Consider the following 11022-nt stretch of genomic DNA (forward strand, 5'->3'; position numbering starts at 1 on the left):
GCAGCATCCAATCGGGAGGCTGCGAGTGCTTGAAAAGGCGTTATTGTTTCTGGATCTGCGAGAAATCTGAAGTTCCTTGGAGGGTGTGGAGGTTTGAAGAGAAGCCGCGGGCGGCGGGACTCGATCTACTGCCCGGACCACAAAAGTCGACCAGTTGTTTCTGGGGCGCGTTTACTGTGCGGCATGTTTGCTGGTTTTAAATGTGAACGTGAGGGACGCGCTTCGGGGTTCCTGCAGTGAGGCAGTTTTATGGTCCGGGAGAGATTTTGAGTATATTTCAATTCGTGCATCCTGTCCGGAAAGAGGTAAGCGGTAACACCGTGGCTGCATCAAAGCAAAACCAAGCGGAAGTGTAATCCGGGAGCACCCCTCTTTCGAAATTAACATTTTTTAAACTCGCTGGAGGTTTTGCAACCTTTAACCAGAAATGGTCGGCAGCCTGAACTTGTCAAATGCGTGTGAAGGAGAGCCACTGGATATGATGAGCTGCGGCGCTGAGAGAGTGCTTGACAGTCCGGACTCCGGGTTGCCGCCCAGCCCGAGCCCGAGCACCTGGCTGCTGCCGGGGACCGCGGAGAGAACCGGGCCCGTGTGTGAAGACGAGCCAAGGGTACGGAACAAGAATCAAACCTAATTATAACTAATTTTTTTGCACATTTAATTGATGTCTGTGTTGATTTTATCACAACACAATTGATTTTATATGCATTTTCACCTCTCATTTCATTCATTTTTGATGAGGTTAGAGCACTCAGTCCAAAATCTTTGTTGTCCTGAATAAATTTCCAACTTCAGACTCCTTCCTGACTACATAACATTTAAGAAGCACGTCAACTCCCCTTCAGACAACCACAAATTGCAGCCAAACACTTCTGCTTTGCAATGCCAGGCCATTCCATTAGCTGTAATTCAATATGGAAGACTTTGCATACTGATGGAAATTCAGCCCTACACACACAGCTTGGTGGTTTTTAAAAAATGTGCATGTATGAAATAGATAACTGCAGACGCTGAGGTGGGTTTTAAATTTGATCAGCATGTGTGCTGGTTTAGGGGTAAACAAACTAAACATCTTCTCATTCATTTGGTAACTGTGGGGTTTCTTTTTTGTGTAAGGTGCCAGTTTTACCCACAGGATCATTCCAGCTGCTGCATCCGCTATCGTTTGGAGAAGGCATCACATTCAATCCATTACCCCCAAAGGAAATGAGGTAAATCAGCAAAATACATACTAATTAAAGTGAAAATGCCTATTAAAATGTCACTCAGCAACTCAATACTCATAAAATTGTCATGCTCTAAACAAGGAATGATACAAACATTAGGACTTGCTGTTAATGCCAGCTGAAAGGATGAAATCTATGATGAAGAAACAGGTCAAATCATCATGTTCATGCTGTTAAAAGACAGTTTATGAGTGATACCCATTTATTCACTTAAAACAAAATGCGACGACAGGCTGCTCTTTCCTCTTGTCCACCATTTAGCCAGATATATGCATTAACATGTTTTATTTCAACTATATAAGATATGTTGTGTCCAAATATCTAAATAATTTTTTAAAAAAAAACAATAATCTTGCTTGTTCCTCAGATGCAGCTGGCTAAATTTTTGTAAGGCCCATGTACAGTACATGTGATCCACTGTACGTCAGCCAGTTAGACTTACTGATGATGTATGAGGGTGGTATGCGTTGCCATTGTAATGGCAGAGGAATCTTTTTTTGTTAAGAAATGGAGTTGGACCACCCGTACTGGCCCGTAAGTGGACATGTGCAATAGCTGGGTTAGAATTTTAATCAAATAGAGTAGTCTGAAGTAGCCTATCAAATAAAGCATGCAAATGTGTTCAATTGAGTTAAGGTGTTGGTTTTTGAAGGTCTTAAATAAATGACTACAGAATTTGGTGGTGCTGTGCAGTCACAGTAGAAACGGTGATAATAGTAACTGAGTTTAAAACTGATTTGAGAAACGCATGCTTATTCATATCTTCGCAGATACACCTCGTCTGTGCATTACGACTCCGATCGGCACTTCATCCAGAGTGTGGTGCTGCAGCCGTGTGGTCACGGCCTCGATCACTGTCGGCAGACCATCGTGGCTCTACCCCACAGCACCTGGCGGCACTACAAGACTCAGCTAGATTTCCAGCCTCGGCATCGGCCGCAGAACTTCAAGAGTACAACCATCATCTACCCCAAGAAGACCAGCGCCATCTACACCACAGAGCTAAGCTATGACAGCCACCGGATATCGAAACGCTTCCTCTCCAGCGTGGAACTTGAGGCCACTGGCAGGCGAGAGGTGGCACAGTGAGGGTGGGACAGACCGACAGGTGTCAGAGGAGGCATAAGAATTGTTTCTTCCCCCGTGGTTCCTTGTCTGTAGAACCCCAAGGCTGGCTACATTGATCTGCTGTGTTTTCCTTTTAGACTGCAATGCTTCAGCTGCCCTTTACAGGCTGTGGGCAGGAAGCCTCCATGCTGTGGTGTTGTCGATCTCAGAGAGAAAATGACGCGGGGAAGGTCCATGTGGTGCGTTTATTTTCCCTGTCAATAGGTGGCCTCGCCATTGCATGAATGAAGATCATTGCACAGCTTATTGGCCTGTGTTTTTAAACTGAATTTAGGTTTGAGTGTTTTAGACAGTGGCCCTTCTCATATTGCACCGAGTTGGTTGAGTGTATAGACTGATAAATTTAAATGTAAATGATGTTGGCCTTAATGCAAATACTGGCTTAGTGTTACAAGAGAAGATTTTTTGTTTCATATGAAGGCAGGGAAAGCCATTAAACACTTCCTGATTTGTATGCATGCTATAACTCACTGCTTTACCTGCACTGTACACTGGGGTTGGGGTGAAGATACTATGTGTCCTTGTAGTGTGTACCTCTGCACAAATCTAGCACAAGTTAGGCCTTTCCCAAGCATTATCCCTAACAGCAATTTGTCCCAAAATGTCCTGTATATGTTGCAGATGTGTATGCTCCCAAACTGTTTTTTTTTTTTTTTATCATTCACTGGCTTAAAGTGGAAAAATAAGCTGCATTCCACTGCATTCACTTTGATTGAAATTATTTATTCTCTTGGTTTTTAAGGATTTTCAGAGTTCGTATTGCAGAGCAAAAGGACATTTATGGGATGTCCTCTGTACACTTTTAATGTATCTGTTGATGCTTCTGTTTGACATTTGCCAGTTTGAAATAAAGCATTTATTTGACTATTATGTACCTGTTCTTTCTGACATGGAAGCTGGAAAATGAACTTGCATATGTTCATGTTATCATGGTGATAATTTTTAGATTTTTTTCCCTCAGGAAGGGAAAAAAGTGCATATCCAAACAAATGCATTGCATAGTTATAAAACTTTGTTTTATGTTCTTAATCAAACCAGGTGACATTAAGCGGGACTTTCTTCTGTACATTTGACTCTAATTTCAGCAAAATACACCAGCATTCTAAAAAGATGAATGTTCTCTCATCTGTTCTCTCATCCATTCAGGAAATTTAAAATTCTTGAATGGATTTGCCATCTAGTGGCGATAGTTTGAATCACAATATATTTTCTGATGAAAATATAAATTTAAATTAACACTAGACTATAAACAGAATTATTTGAACAGCCGATTGTTGTTTCTTGGTGATAGAACATTGTTCTTTATATTCCGGTGTCCGCTCATGATTTAATACACAGGTATTGAAGTACGTTGCCTGGTGGTTTTCATCATTTGCGAATAAAACGCAGTGCGCATTTTGATGACGTAGGTGAACACACCCACATTTAGCCGCATGGCGGCTTCGGGCGTGGATGTTTTTAACTCTGCTAGCAGTTGTAGTTGTTTTAACATCATCGCTATTTATGTGTTGTTTTAACAGTGGCCCATGTGCCGTTTTACATGAAGACGTTATATTATAGTCAATTGAAGTGGAAAATCTTATTCTGACGAAAAATATTTGACCCAGACTCTTACATGTCATGTCATGTTAGCATGTCATGCTAACAAGAGCAATGTACTGTGAAGAATAAATAATTTTATCGCCATAATACAATGGATCTGTTTGAAAAAGGCAAGGTCCTAAAAATATGTGCTCCAATGGTCCGATATTCAAAGTAAGTTAAATCGGTCTGTTTGTGAAAGTACAGTACATTCCAGAAGTGTGGCAACTGTGGCGATACTTTGACTCCATATTTACTTAATTGTAATCCACGCTGTAATATAATTTGTACCTGTAGGCTTGCATTCAGGTCTTTGGTGAGGAAGTACCACTGTGATGTATGCTTCACCCCAATGATCGTTGCCTCTGATTTCATACGATCTACTAAAGCCAGAGACAGTGAATTTACCACCAATCAACGTGAGTTTCTTTTTTGCAGTATACACTTAAATCGTTTTTGGAACTAACCTCTTGACACATTAAATGTTTAGTAACCGTAGTTACTGAAATAACACTCCAAATATTTTCAGAGGATCGCCCTCTGATCGTGCAGTTTGCTGCCAATGATGCCCAGACTCTGGCTGATGCAGCCTGTATTGTTGCACCTTTCTCAGATGGAGTTGACCTCAATTGTGGCTGTCCACAAAGGTATAACTTCTAATTATTACCAGTTTACCAGTATAGTTATTATGCTTTCTAATTGGAAGGTCTACTTTTTTTGTGTGGTTCTTGTGTGACTGGGCAGAAGCTTGTGATGTAAAATAGTTCAGGTCCTGTACCACTCACACATGCTTTAGATAGTTTTAATGTAGTTGTGTTTTTTTTAGGTGGGCTATGTCAGCTGGGTATGGTGCATGCCTCATCAACAAGCCTGAGCTTGTGAAAGACATGGTCACACATGTCAGAAACCAAGTCAACAATCCAAACTACACAGTGTCCATAAAAATAAGGTACAAAAGCAGAGAAAACAATGCAATGTTCTACAAGTGGTATCAAACGCTATAAACTGTCATTATATGTATATAAAGATAGTTTATATGTATATGAAGATAGTTGCTAAAATAAAATGATGATTAAAACTAATTAAATTCATCCACAGAATTCACAAGGACTTGCGTCGAACTGTGGATCTTTGCCAAAAAGCAGAATCGGCTGGCGTCTCGTGGATAACTGTCCATGGACGGACATCAGAGGAACGTCACCAGCCAGTTCATTACGATGCCATAAAAATTATCAAAGACAGCGTGTCTGTGCCAGTTATTGCCAATGGAGACGTAAAGTACCTCCGCGATGTGCAGTCGACTTATCAGCTCACCGGGGTTGATGGTAAGTTAGTTGAATTCATTCCAATTATTTTTAAAACTGTTGTGCTTTATAACTTATCTCTTTTATTTTCTCTTTCTTCAAGGGGTGATGGTCGCTAGAGGACTGTTAGCTAATCCTGCTATGTTTGCTGGCTTTGAGGACACTCCTCTAAAGTGTATATGGGACTGGGTTGATATCTCTATAGAACAGGGCACTCCATTCACCTGTTTCCATCGCCATCTCATCTACATGATGGAGAGAGTCAGCTCCCAGCCAGAAAGAAAATTTTTTAATTCTTTATCCAGTACATCAGCTGTGATAGACTATCTTCAAAAGACATATGGACCTATCCACGACCTGGAAACATGAACATTTTAAAATTGTTTTAGCTTATTTTGCAGTAAAATATGGACTATTATTTATGTCTGTCAGTTTTACGTCATTTCTGTCAAATATATGCATTCATGTAAGTTCATGGTTTTTGAGTGTAAAATGTGTATGTGTGTATATATATATATATATGTGTGTGTGTGTATATATATATGTGTGTATATATATATATTCACACACACACACATATATATGTATATATATATACACACACACACATATATATATATACACACACACATATATATATATATGTATTTGTAAAACATCGACAGGACACTAAGAGAGTTCATCCAGAACTCCATAAAGGTGTGGAACACGACTCTGGAGGCCAACTCAAAGCCAATTGTGCGGGTGAGCATCAGATGTGGCATATGTCAAGGAGATGCCCTGTCCCCCCTCAGCCAGATCATCACAAAGAGTGACTGGGTACCAGTTCCAAAGTGGAACAACCATCCGCCACCTCCTCTACATGAATGACACCAAGCTGGGCGTGACATTGACTCCCTGATTTACTAGGATCTACAGCAAAGACATTGGGATGTCATTCGGACTGGATAAATGTGGGCGGATGACATCTAGAAGAAGAAAGGTGATCACAACTGACAGGGTTGAACAACCTCAAGGGAACATCACAGATGTGCAGGACAGCTACAAATACCTGGGGACCCCGCAGGCAAATGGTAACCATGAGGAGACAGCTAGGAGGTCAGCCACAGCCAAATACCTGCAGAGGTTAAGACAGGTCCTGAAACGTCAGCTGAATGGTAAGAATAAGATCCAGGCCATAAACATCTACGCCCTGCCAATAATCAGATACCCTGCTGACATAATACCCTGGCCACTGAAAGAGCTACAAACCACTGACATCAAGACAAGGAAGCTCCTCACCAAGCATGGAGGGTTTCACCCCAAGTCCAGCGTCCTGTGGTTGTACACGAAGCAAAAGGAAGGGGGCCGAGGACTAGTAAGTGTCTAAACTACGCTACCACCAACAAATTGAGGAAGTGGCTCATATCGAGAAAACATACCAGTGGCTGGAAAAGGTTGGACTGAAAGACAGCACAGAGGCACACAAGAACAGGCCCTGAATATCAGAGCAATAGAGGCCAGGGTCTACCATACCAGACAAGACCCCAGGTGTATGCTGTGTGCTCCAACAGATACCAGGAACCACATCAGAGATCTCTGTCCAGAAGAGCACAGTGCTAGGAACAGCTAAGATCCTGCGCAGAACCCTCAGACTCCCAGGCTTCTGGTAGAGTACCCGAGTTTAATAACATGTGCTCTGGATGAATTGCAACGTTACCTTCAAAGTAAAATACCAATTTTAGTCAAAGTGCATTGTACAATATAGGCTCAGTGGTGAATTCAACCAATTACTGTTAATCTTAATACTTTCACAATGTCGACGTAGCTGTGTAAAAAAAAAATCGCAATTTTACAAAACTGCGTCTTGTTAAAGCTCACTGCCAGTCCGTGAGAAATGTGCGCTCATTCTAGTAAGAAAAAACATCTTGAAATCGGTTTTATTTTGCAAAAACGGCGGAAAACGCGATTGGTCTCAAGCAGGAAGAGGCCGGAAGACGGAAACGTTTACCGGAAGTAAAGGTGCGCGCGGAAGGGTAAGAGTTCTCACATTTTTTTTCACGAATTGTTGGTAAGTTACGGATTTATATGCATTGAGAATTTGATTCAAAGCATTATCTTTATTTAATGTTCTTAATGCGTCGTGCGGTTAAAAGTATTCTGAAACTACATTAGTTAAATATGTAGAATTCACAAGAATGTTTTAATATATTTGAAATATATTTTAGTCATGCTTCTGCGCTGTAACAGGTAAGAAACGCATAGATTATTTATCTAAAGAGGAACTAGAAGCTCTAATCGGCTGTGTGTGATTTGAGTTTCGAAATGTATAAAAGTATTGATTCGCTTGAGGCGTTGATTTACATCGAAGTGACATATGAACACGTAAGAAGCTTATCATTTTTCAAGTGCTGCGGCATTTTATTGTCAACACGCTAAGAAACACTCCAACAGAGCTGTCACTATTTGATCTGTAACATTTCTGTTTCTGTCAGACCTGTTTGTTCATTTTTGGCAGCTTTGTTTGCAGCCATTTACCAAAGATGACGCTACAATGGACCGCTGTGGCCACTTTCCTCTATTTGGAGATTGGAGTTCTTGTCATTCTTTGTTTGCCTTTCATTTCAGCAAGAAGGTAAATGAAAGCAAGGATTGATGGAATAATGTGGCTTAGGCTTATACTGTTATCTAGATGGTTGTAACTGTTGGTTTGGTTATACCTGTCCACATGGGAATAGGTCAAAGGTTGGGGTTTACATCTCTGGGACTAGCCCTCATGAGATTGTTCTATCAGAACTTGTGATTATTTAACTAATTATTATTTGGATTGTTTGTGGTTGCAGATGGCGCAGTATTTTCCACCTGAGGATCTGGGGCAGTTTGGCACAGTTCTGGAATAAAGTGTTCCTCACCATGATTATAATACTTATTGTTCTTTTCCTTGGTATGTGTAGTCGGATTATCTTTCCATTCTGAGCATCCTGTAGCTACTTGGTGTTCACTTGGACTTTCACTGGTTTACTGAACACTGGGGACTAGTGAAGTGTTGCATTAGCCATGGAAATAAGTTAAACCTGAACGTTACAGTGGGAAAGTGCCTAATGGGAATCTACACAGACCTAATGGAACAGTTTTGGCTTTTGGGGCATTTTCTCATCATATGTGTGTTTTGTTTTGGGTTTTTTTCCTTTAGATGCAATTCGTGAAGTGAGGAAATATTCAGTCAGAGATGCTGGAACAGCTGCTAAAATGCAGCCAAACATGTACGATCATCTACACATGAAACTTTTCAGAGCACAGAGGAACCTCTACATCTCCGGATTTGCTGTCTTTCTCTGGCTGTAAGAGTTTACATTCCAGTACTGACATCTCTGACGAACATGTGTTTTTTCCTTTGGCTGAAAAATTTCTTTAGCTCCCAGTGTTCTATTTTTGAAGGGTTATGAAGCGAGTGGTCACCTTGATTAACCAACTAGCAGCAGCGTCTGCCAGTACAGCTGCCTTTCAGGCACAAGCTGATGCCTCCAACAAGGCAGCTGAGAAGTACATGGAGGACAATGACCTGCTGAAAAAGGTAAGGTGATGATACTGGTGTTGAATCCAGATCCAGAACAGTCAATCATGTTGAGGAACTGCATTTAATATGCATTTGAGTGATGATGTGATTGAATGTGTTTTAGGCTCTGATGGAGGGAAAAGGTGATAAGGCCACTGCAGAAGGCATGGAGCTGTTGAGAGGAGAGGTAGAGAAACTGAAAGAACATGTGAAGCTCTCAGAAGATGGTTTGTATGAATTTCCACATGTACCTGTCATGAATGGTTTTAAATGCGGCATTAATAAGTGTGCATCCGTTCAGCGCTGAAAGCCTCCCATTCGGAGGCAGATGTCTTAAAGAAGCAGATGGACGGCATCACCAGGGAGTACGACAGATTGCTGAGAGAACACCAGGAGCTGCAGGTGATGTTGCCTCTGAAACACTACAGAATAGTTACAACCTGTCACGTCATTTAAAACCTTAATGCAGTGATATCACAGGGGTCAGAGAAGTCATGTCACTGCACTAAATGATAAATAAATCAAAGCTGCTTTTTTCCTTCATCTCCATTCAACAGAGTGGAACCTGTTGTTTTAAATTATATAAAACCTTTATATAAGAAAGTAGTATGAAATGTTCTACGTATATTTCATTTTTTTTAAATGTTGAGATCATAACACTGCATATACTGTACATGGCATTAGACCCTATCAAACAAATTATATGTCTGCCTTTTCAGAGTCTTCAAGATAGTGGAAATAAAAAGGAGGACTAATGAGCCTTAAATGCTTGAAGTATTTCCCAGCAAACGCAGCAACATGTGCCCAACCAGCATCAAACCTTTCTGTCCCTGCTTGTATCACAAGAGCACGGATGATGTGCAGTGATTGATGAAGGTGTCGAGGCTTGTTAATTTGAATAGATGCAATTTTCACTGTCTTAGCAGTCATCCCATGTGCATTCACATCACCTAATAGGGTCCAAAAATAAGGATGTTTTTTTTTTTTTTTTAGTGTTACTGGATTTTAAGCCGGACGGCTGAAAGTGAGCTTGTATCAGAATCTACTGATGATCACTGATGTAGCAAACAATACTGTGGTGAACAGCTGTGGATAACTGAATGAATGATATTTCTATCATCAGCACTTGTTTTTCCTCTTTTCATTTCTTACTTGATTTTGTTTAACTAGAAAATGTAAAAAGGATGGAAATTTCATCCCCACCCATGGTCTTATCTAAGGTTTAAATGGATGTTCACTTAATTTTGGTAATAAGAATTTTTCTTCTTTTGTATGTAGTTATATGAAAACAATATTGTTGCACCTTGCGTTTATATTCATTTTTGGGTTAGTGTGCATTGAATCATTAAGATAAAGGACTTTCTGTACATTACTACAGCTTTGGTATCTTTGGCATAAACATCTATGGCGTGTTTATTTCCTCCCTTTTATAGAAAAAGTGTTTTACTAAAAGTCGCTGCCAGTCGACAAAATATTACACTTTTAAAAATCACTATATTTGTCTCAGTGGCATTTAGTCGTTCACTGCATTTGATCAACAGGGGGCGACAGAGAAGCGTTACAGCCTTATTTGTGGCGCTGTTTCCTTTAAATTTTAGTTCACTAAAACTGAGCTAAAAGATTGTCATTTTTCGCTGTGAAATTCCAAAAACACTCTTTATTATAGTCACATCACAGTTCTGGACAGAGACCAAATTGAAGTGCCTGTTTATTATGTAACTTCTTATGAATAAAGATATTTTTCTTTATGCCATGTCTCATGTAATGTATAACCCCTTTACAAATTGCCATCCACCTGTAATAGATCAGTTATTAAAGGTTTATTTTAATTTTACATGTAATATCTACTTAAACTTTTACAAAAATAATCCAAGAAAAATACTTACAATCTGTTTTCTTCTGTAACCAGTGAGTCTGACTGCCTTCTGCCCACCAAGTTTATTTGAAGTGCTGCTCTTGAGGCCACGTGCACCTAAGCCTGAATTTGACAAGAGCCGCAGCCTTCTGTAGGACACAGTCTGTGTGTGGGCAATGAGGTCTTATCCACATCATAAGGCTGTATTTGGCAGGCAAAAAAGCTGCTTAGGATTAAAGAGATAATTTTTAAAACCTGAGAACAGAACACCAATGCTCTGTTAATGGGTTTTGGCACAAGAATTGGTGTGCTTGAGAAAACACAAAGGAAAAAGCTAACATGATCTAAAAACCGACCAAATGACACAAAAACAAGACTGACTGCACATGTAGC

At 40.3% G+C, this 11022-nt stretch overlaps 3 protein-coding genes across 8 annotated transcripts; all 3 read left to right on the top strand.

Annotated features, from left to right (window-relative positions):
* Positions 1-41: 41 nt before the first annotated feature.
* On the top strand, positions 42-3224 carry rflnb (refilin B). Of its 4 annotated transcripts, none has more exons than XM_011608463.2 (4): positions 42-305; positions 406-610; positions 1117-1211; positions 1997-3224. In XM_011608463.2, the coding sequence occupies exons 2-4, from the start codon at positions 428-430 to the stop codon at positions 2313-2315; spliced, it is 597 nt and encodes a 198-aa protein (XP_011606765.1). In that variant the 5' UTR covers positions 42-305; positions 406-427; the 3' UTR covers positions 2316-3224. The 4 variants fall into 4 exon arrangements, with proteins under 4 accessions (XP_011606765.1, XP_003968540.1, XP_011606766.1 ...); XM_003968491.3 differs by having other exon boundaries at positions 426-610; XM_011608464.2 differs by having other exon boundaries at positions 465-610.
* Positions 3225-4044: 820 nt separating this feature from the next.
* On the top strand, positions 4045-5709 carry dus4l (dihydrouridine synthase 4-like (S. cerevisiae)). The gene is made up of 6 exons (XM_003968490.3): positions 4045-4109; positions 4233-4354; positions 4465-4582; positions 4762-4884; positions 5034-5260; positions 5343-5709. Exons 1-6 carry the CDS (start codon positions 4048-4050, stop codon positions 5606-5608), a joined length of 918 nt encoding a protein of 305 aa, XP_003968539.2. The 5' UTR covers positions 4045-4047; the 3' UTR covers positions 5609-5709.
* A 1103-nt stretch (positions 5710-6812) lies between these two features.
* On the top strand, positions 6813-10522 carry bcap29 (B cell receptor associated protein 29). 3 transcript variants are annotated; one of them, XM_011608459.2, is made up of 8 exons: positions 6813-7289; positions 7749-7853; positions 8062-8162; positions 8412-8559; positions 8657-8792; positions 8899-9001; positions 9076-9176; positions 9494-10522. In XM_011608459.2, the coding sequence occupies exons 2-8, from the start codon at positions 7762-7764 to the stop codon at positions 9527-9529; spliced, it is 717 nt and encodes a 238-aa protein (XP_011606761.1). In that variant the 5' UTR covers positions 6813-7289; positions 7749-7761; the 3' UTR covers positions 9530-10522. The 3 variants fall into 3 exon arrangements, with proteins under 3 accessions (XP_011606761.1, XP_003968428.1, XP_029699710.1); XM_003968379.3 differs by having other exon boundaries at positions 6814-7254; XM_029843850.1 differs by lacking the exon at positions 6813-7289 and having other exon boundaries at positions 7730-7853.
* Positions 10523-11022: the final 500 nt, after the last annotated feature.

Source organism: Takifugu rubripes, chromosome 11 (genome assembly GCF_901000725.2).
Source record: "Takifugu rubripes chromosome 11, fTakRub1.2, whole genome shotgun sequence".
Taxonomy (NCBI): domain Eukaryota; kingdom Metazoa; phylum Chordata; class Actinopteri; order Tetraodontiformes; family Tetraodontidae; genus Takifugu; species Takifugu rubripes.

What these genes read in the sequence shown, in the direction of transcription:
- rflnb (XM_029844269.1), top strand. Translation starts at nt 428, where the DNA reads ATGGTCGGCAGCCTGAACTTGTCAAATGCGTGTGAAGGAGAGCCACTG. An exon ending in TGTGTGAAGACGAGCCAAGG is followed by an intron (nt 611 to 1,116) that starts GTACGGAACAAG and finishes TTTTTGTGTAAG; the next exon opens with GTGCCAGTTTTACCCACAGG. An exon ending in TTACCCCCAAAGGAAATGAG is followed by an intron (nt 1,212 to 1,996) that starts GTAAATCAGCAA and finishes ATATCTTCGCAG; the next exon opens with ATACACCTCGTCTGTGCATT.
- dus4l (XM_003968490.3), top strand. Translation starts at nt 4,048, where the DNA reads ATGGATCTGTTTGAAAAAGGCAAGGTCCTAAAAATATGTGCTCCAATG. An exon ending in CCAATGGTCCGATATTCAAA is followed by an intron (nt 4,110 to 4,232) that starts GTAAGTTAAATC and finishes TTGTACCTGTAG; the next exon opens with GCTTGCATTCAGGTCTTTGG. An exon ending in ACAGTGTCCATAAAAATAAG is followed by an intron (nt 4,885 to 5,033) that starts GTACAAAAGCAG and finishes ATTCATCCACAG; the next exon opens with AATTCACAAGGACTTGCGTC.
- bcap29 (XM_011608459.2), top strand. Translation starts at nt 7,762, where the DNA reads ATGACGCTACAATGGACCGCTGTGGCCACTTTCCTCTATTTGGAGATT. An exon ending in CCTTTCATTTCAGCAAGAAG is followed by an intron (nt 7,854 to 8,061) that starts GTAAATGAAAGC and finishes TTGTGGTTGCAG; the next exon opens with ATGGCGCAGTATTTTCCACC. An exon ending in GAGAACACCAGGAGCTGCAG is followed by an intron (nt 9,177 to 9,493) that starts GTGATGTTGCCT and finishes CTGCCTTTTCAG; the next exon opens with AGTCTTCAAGATAGTGGAAA.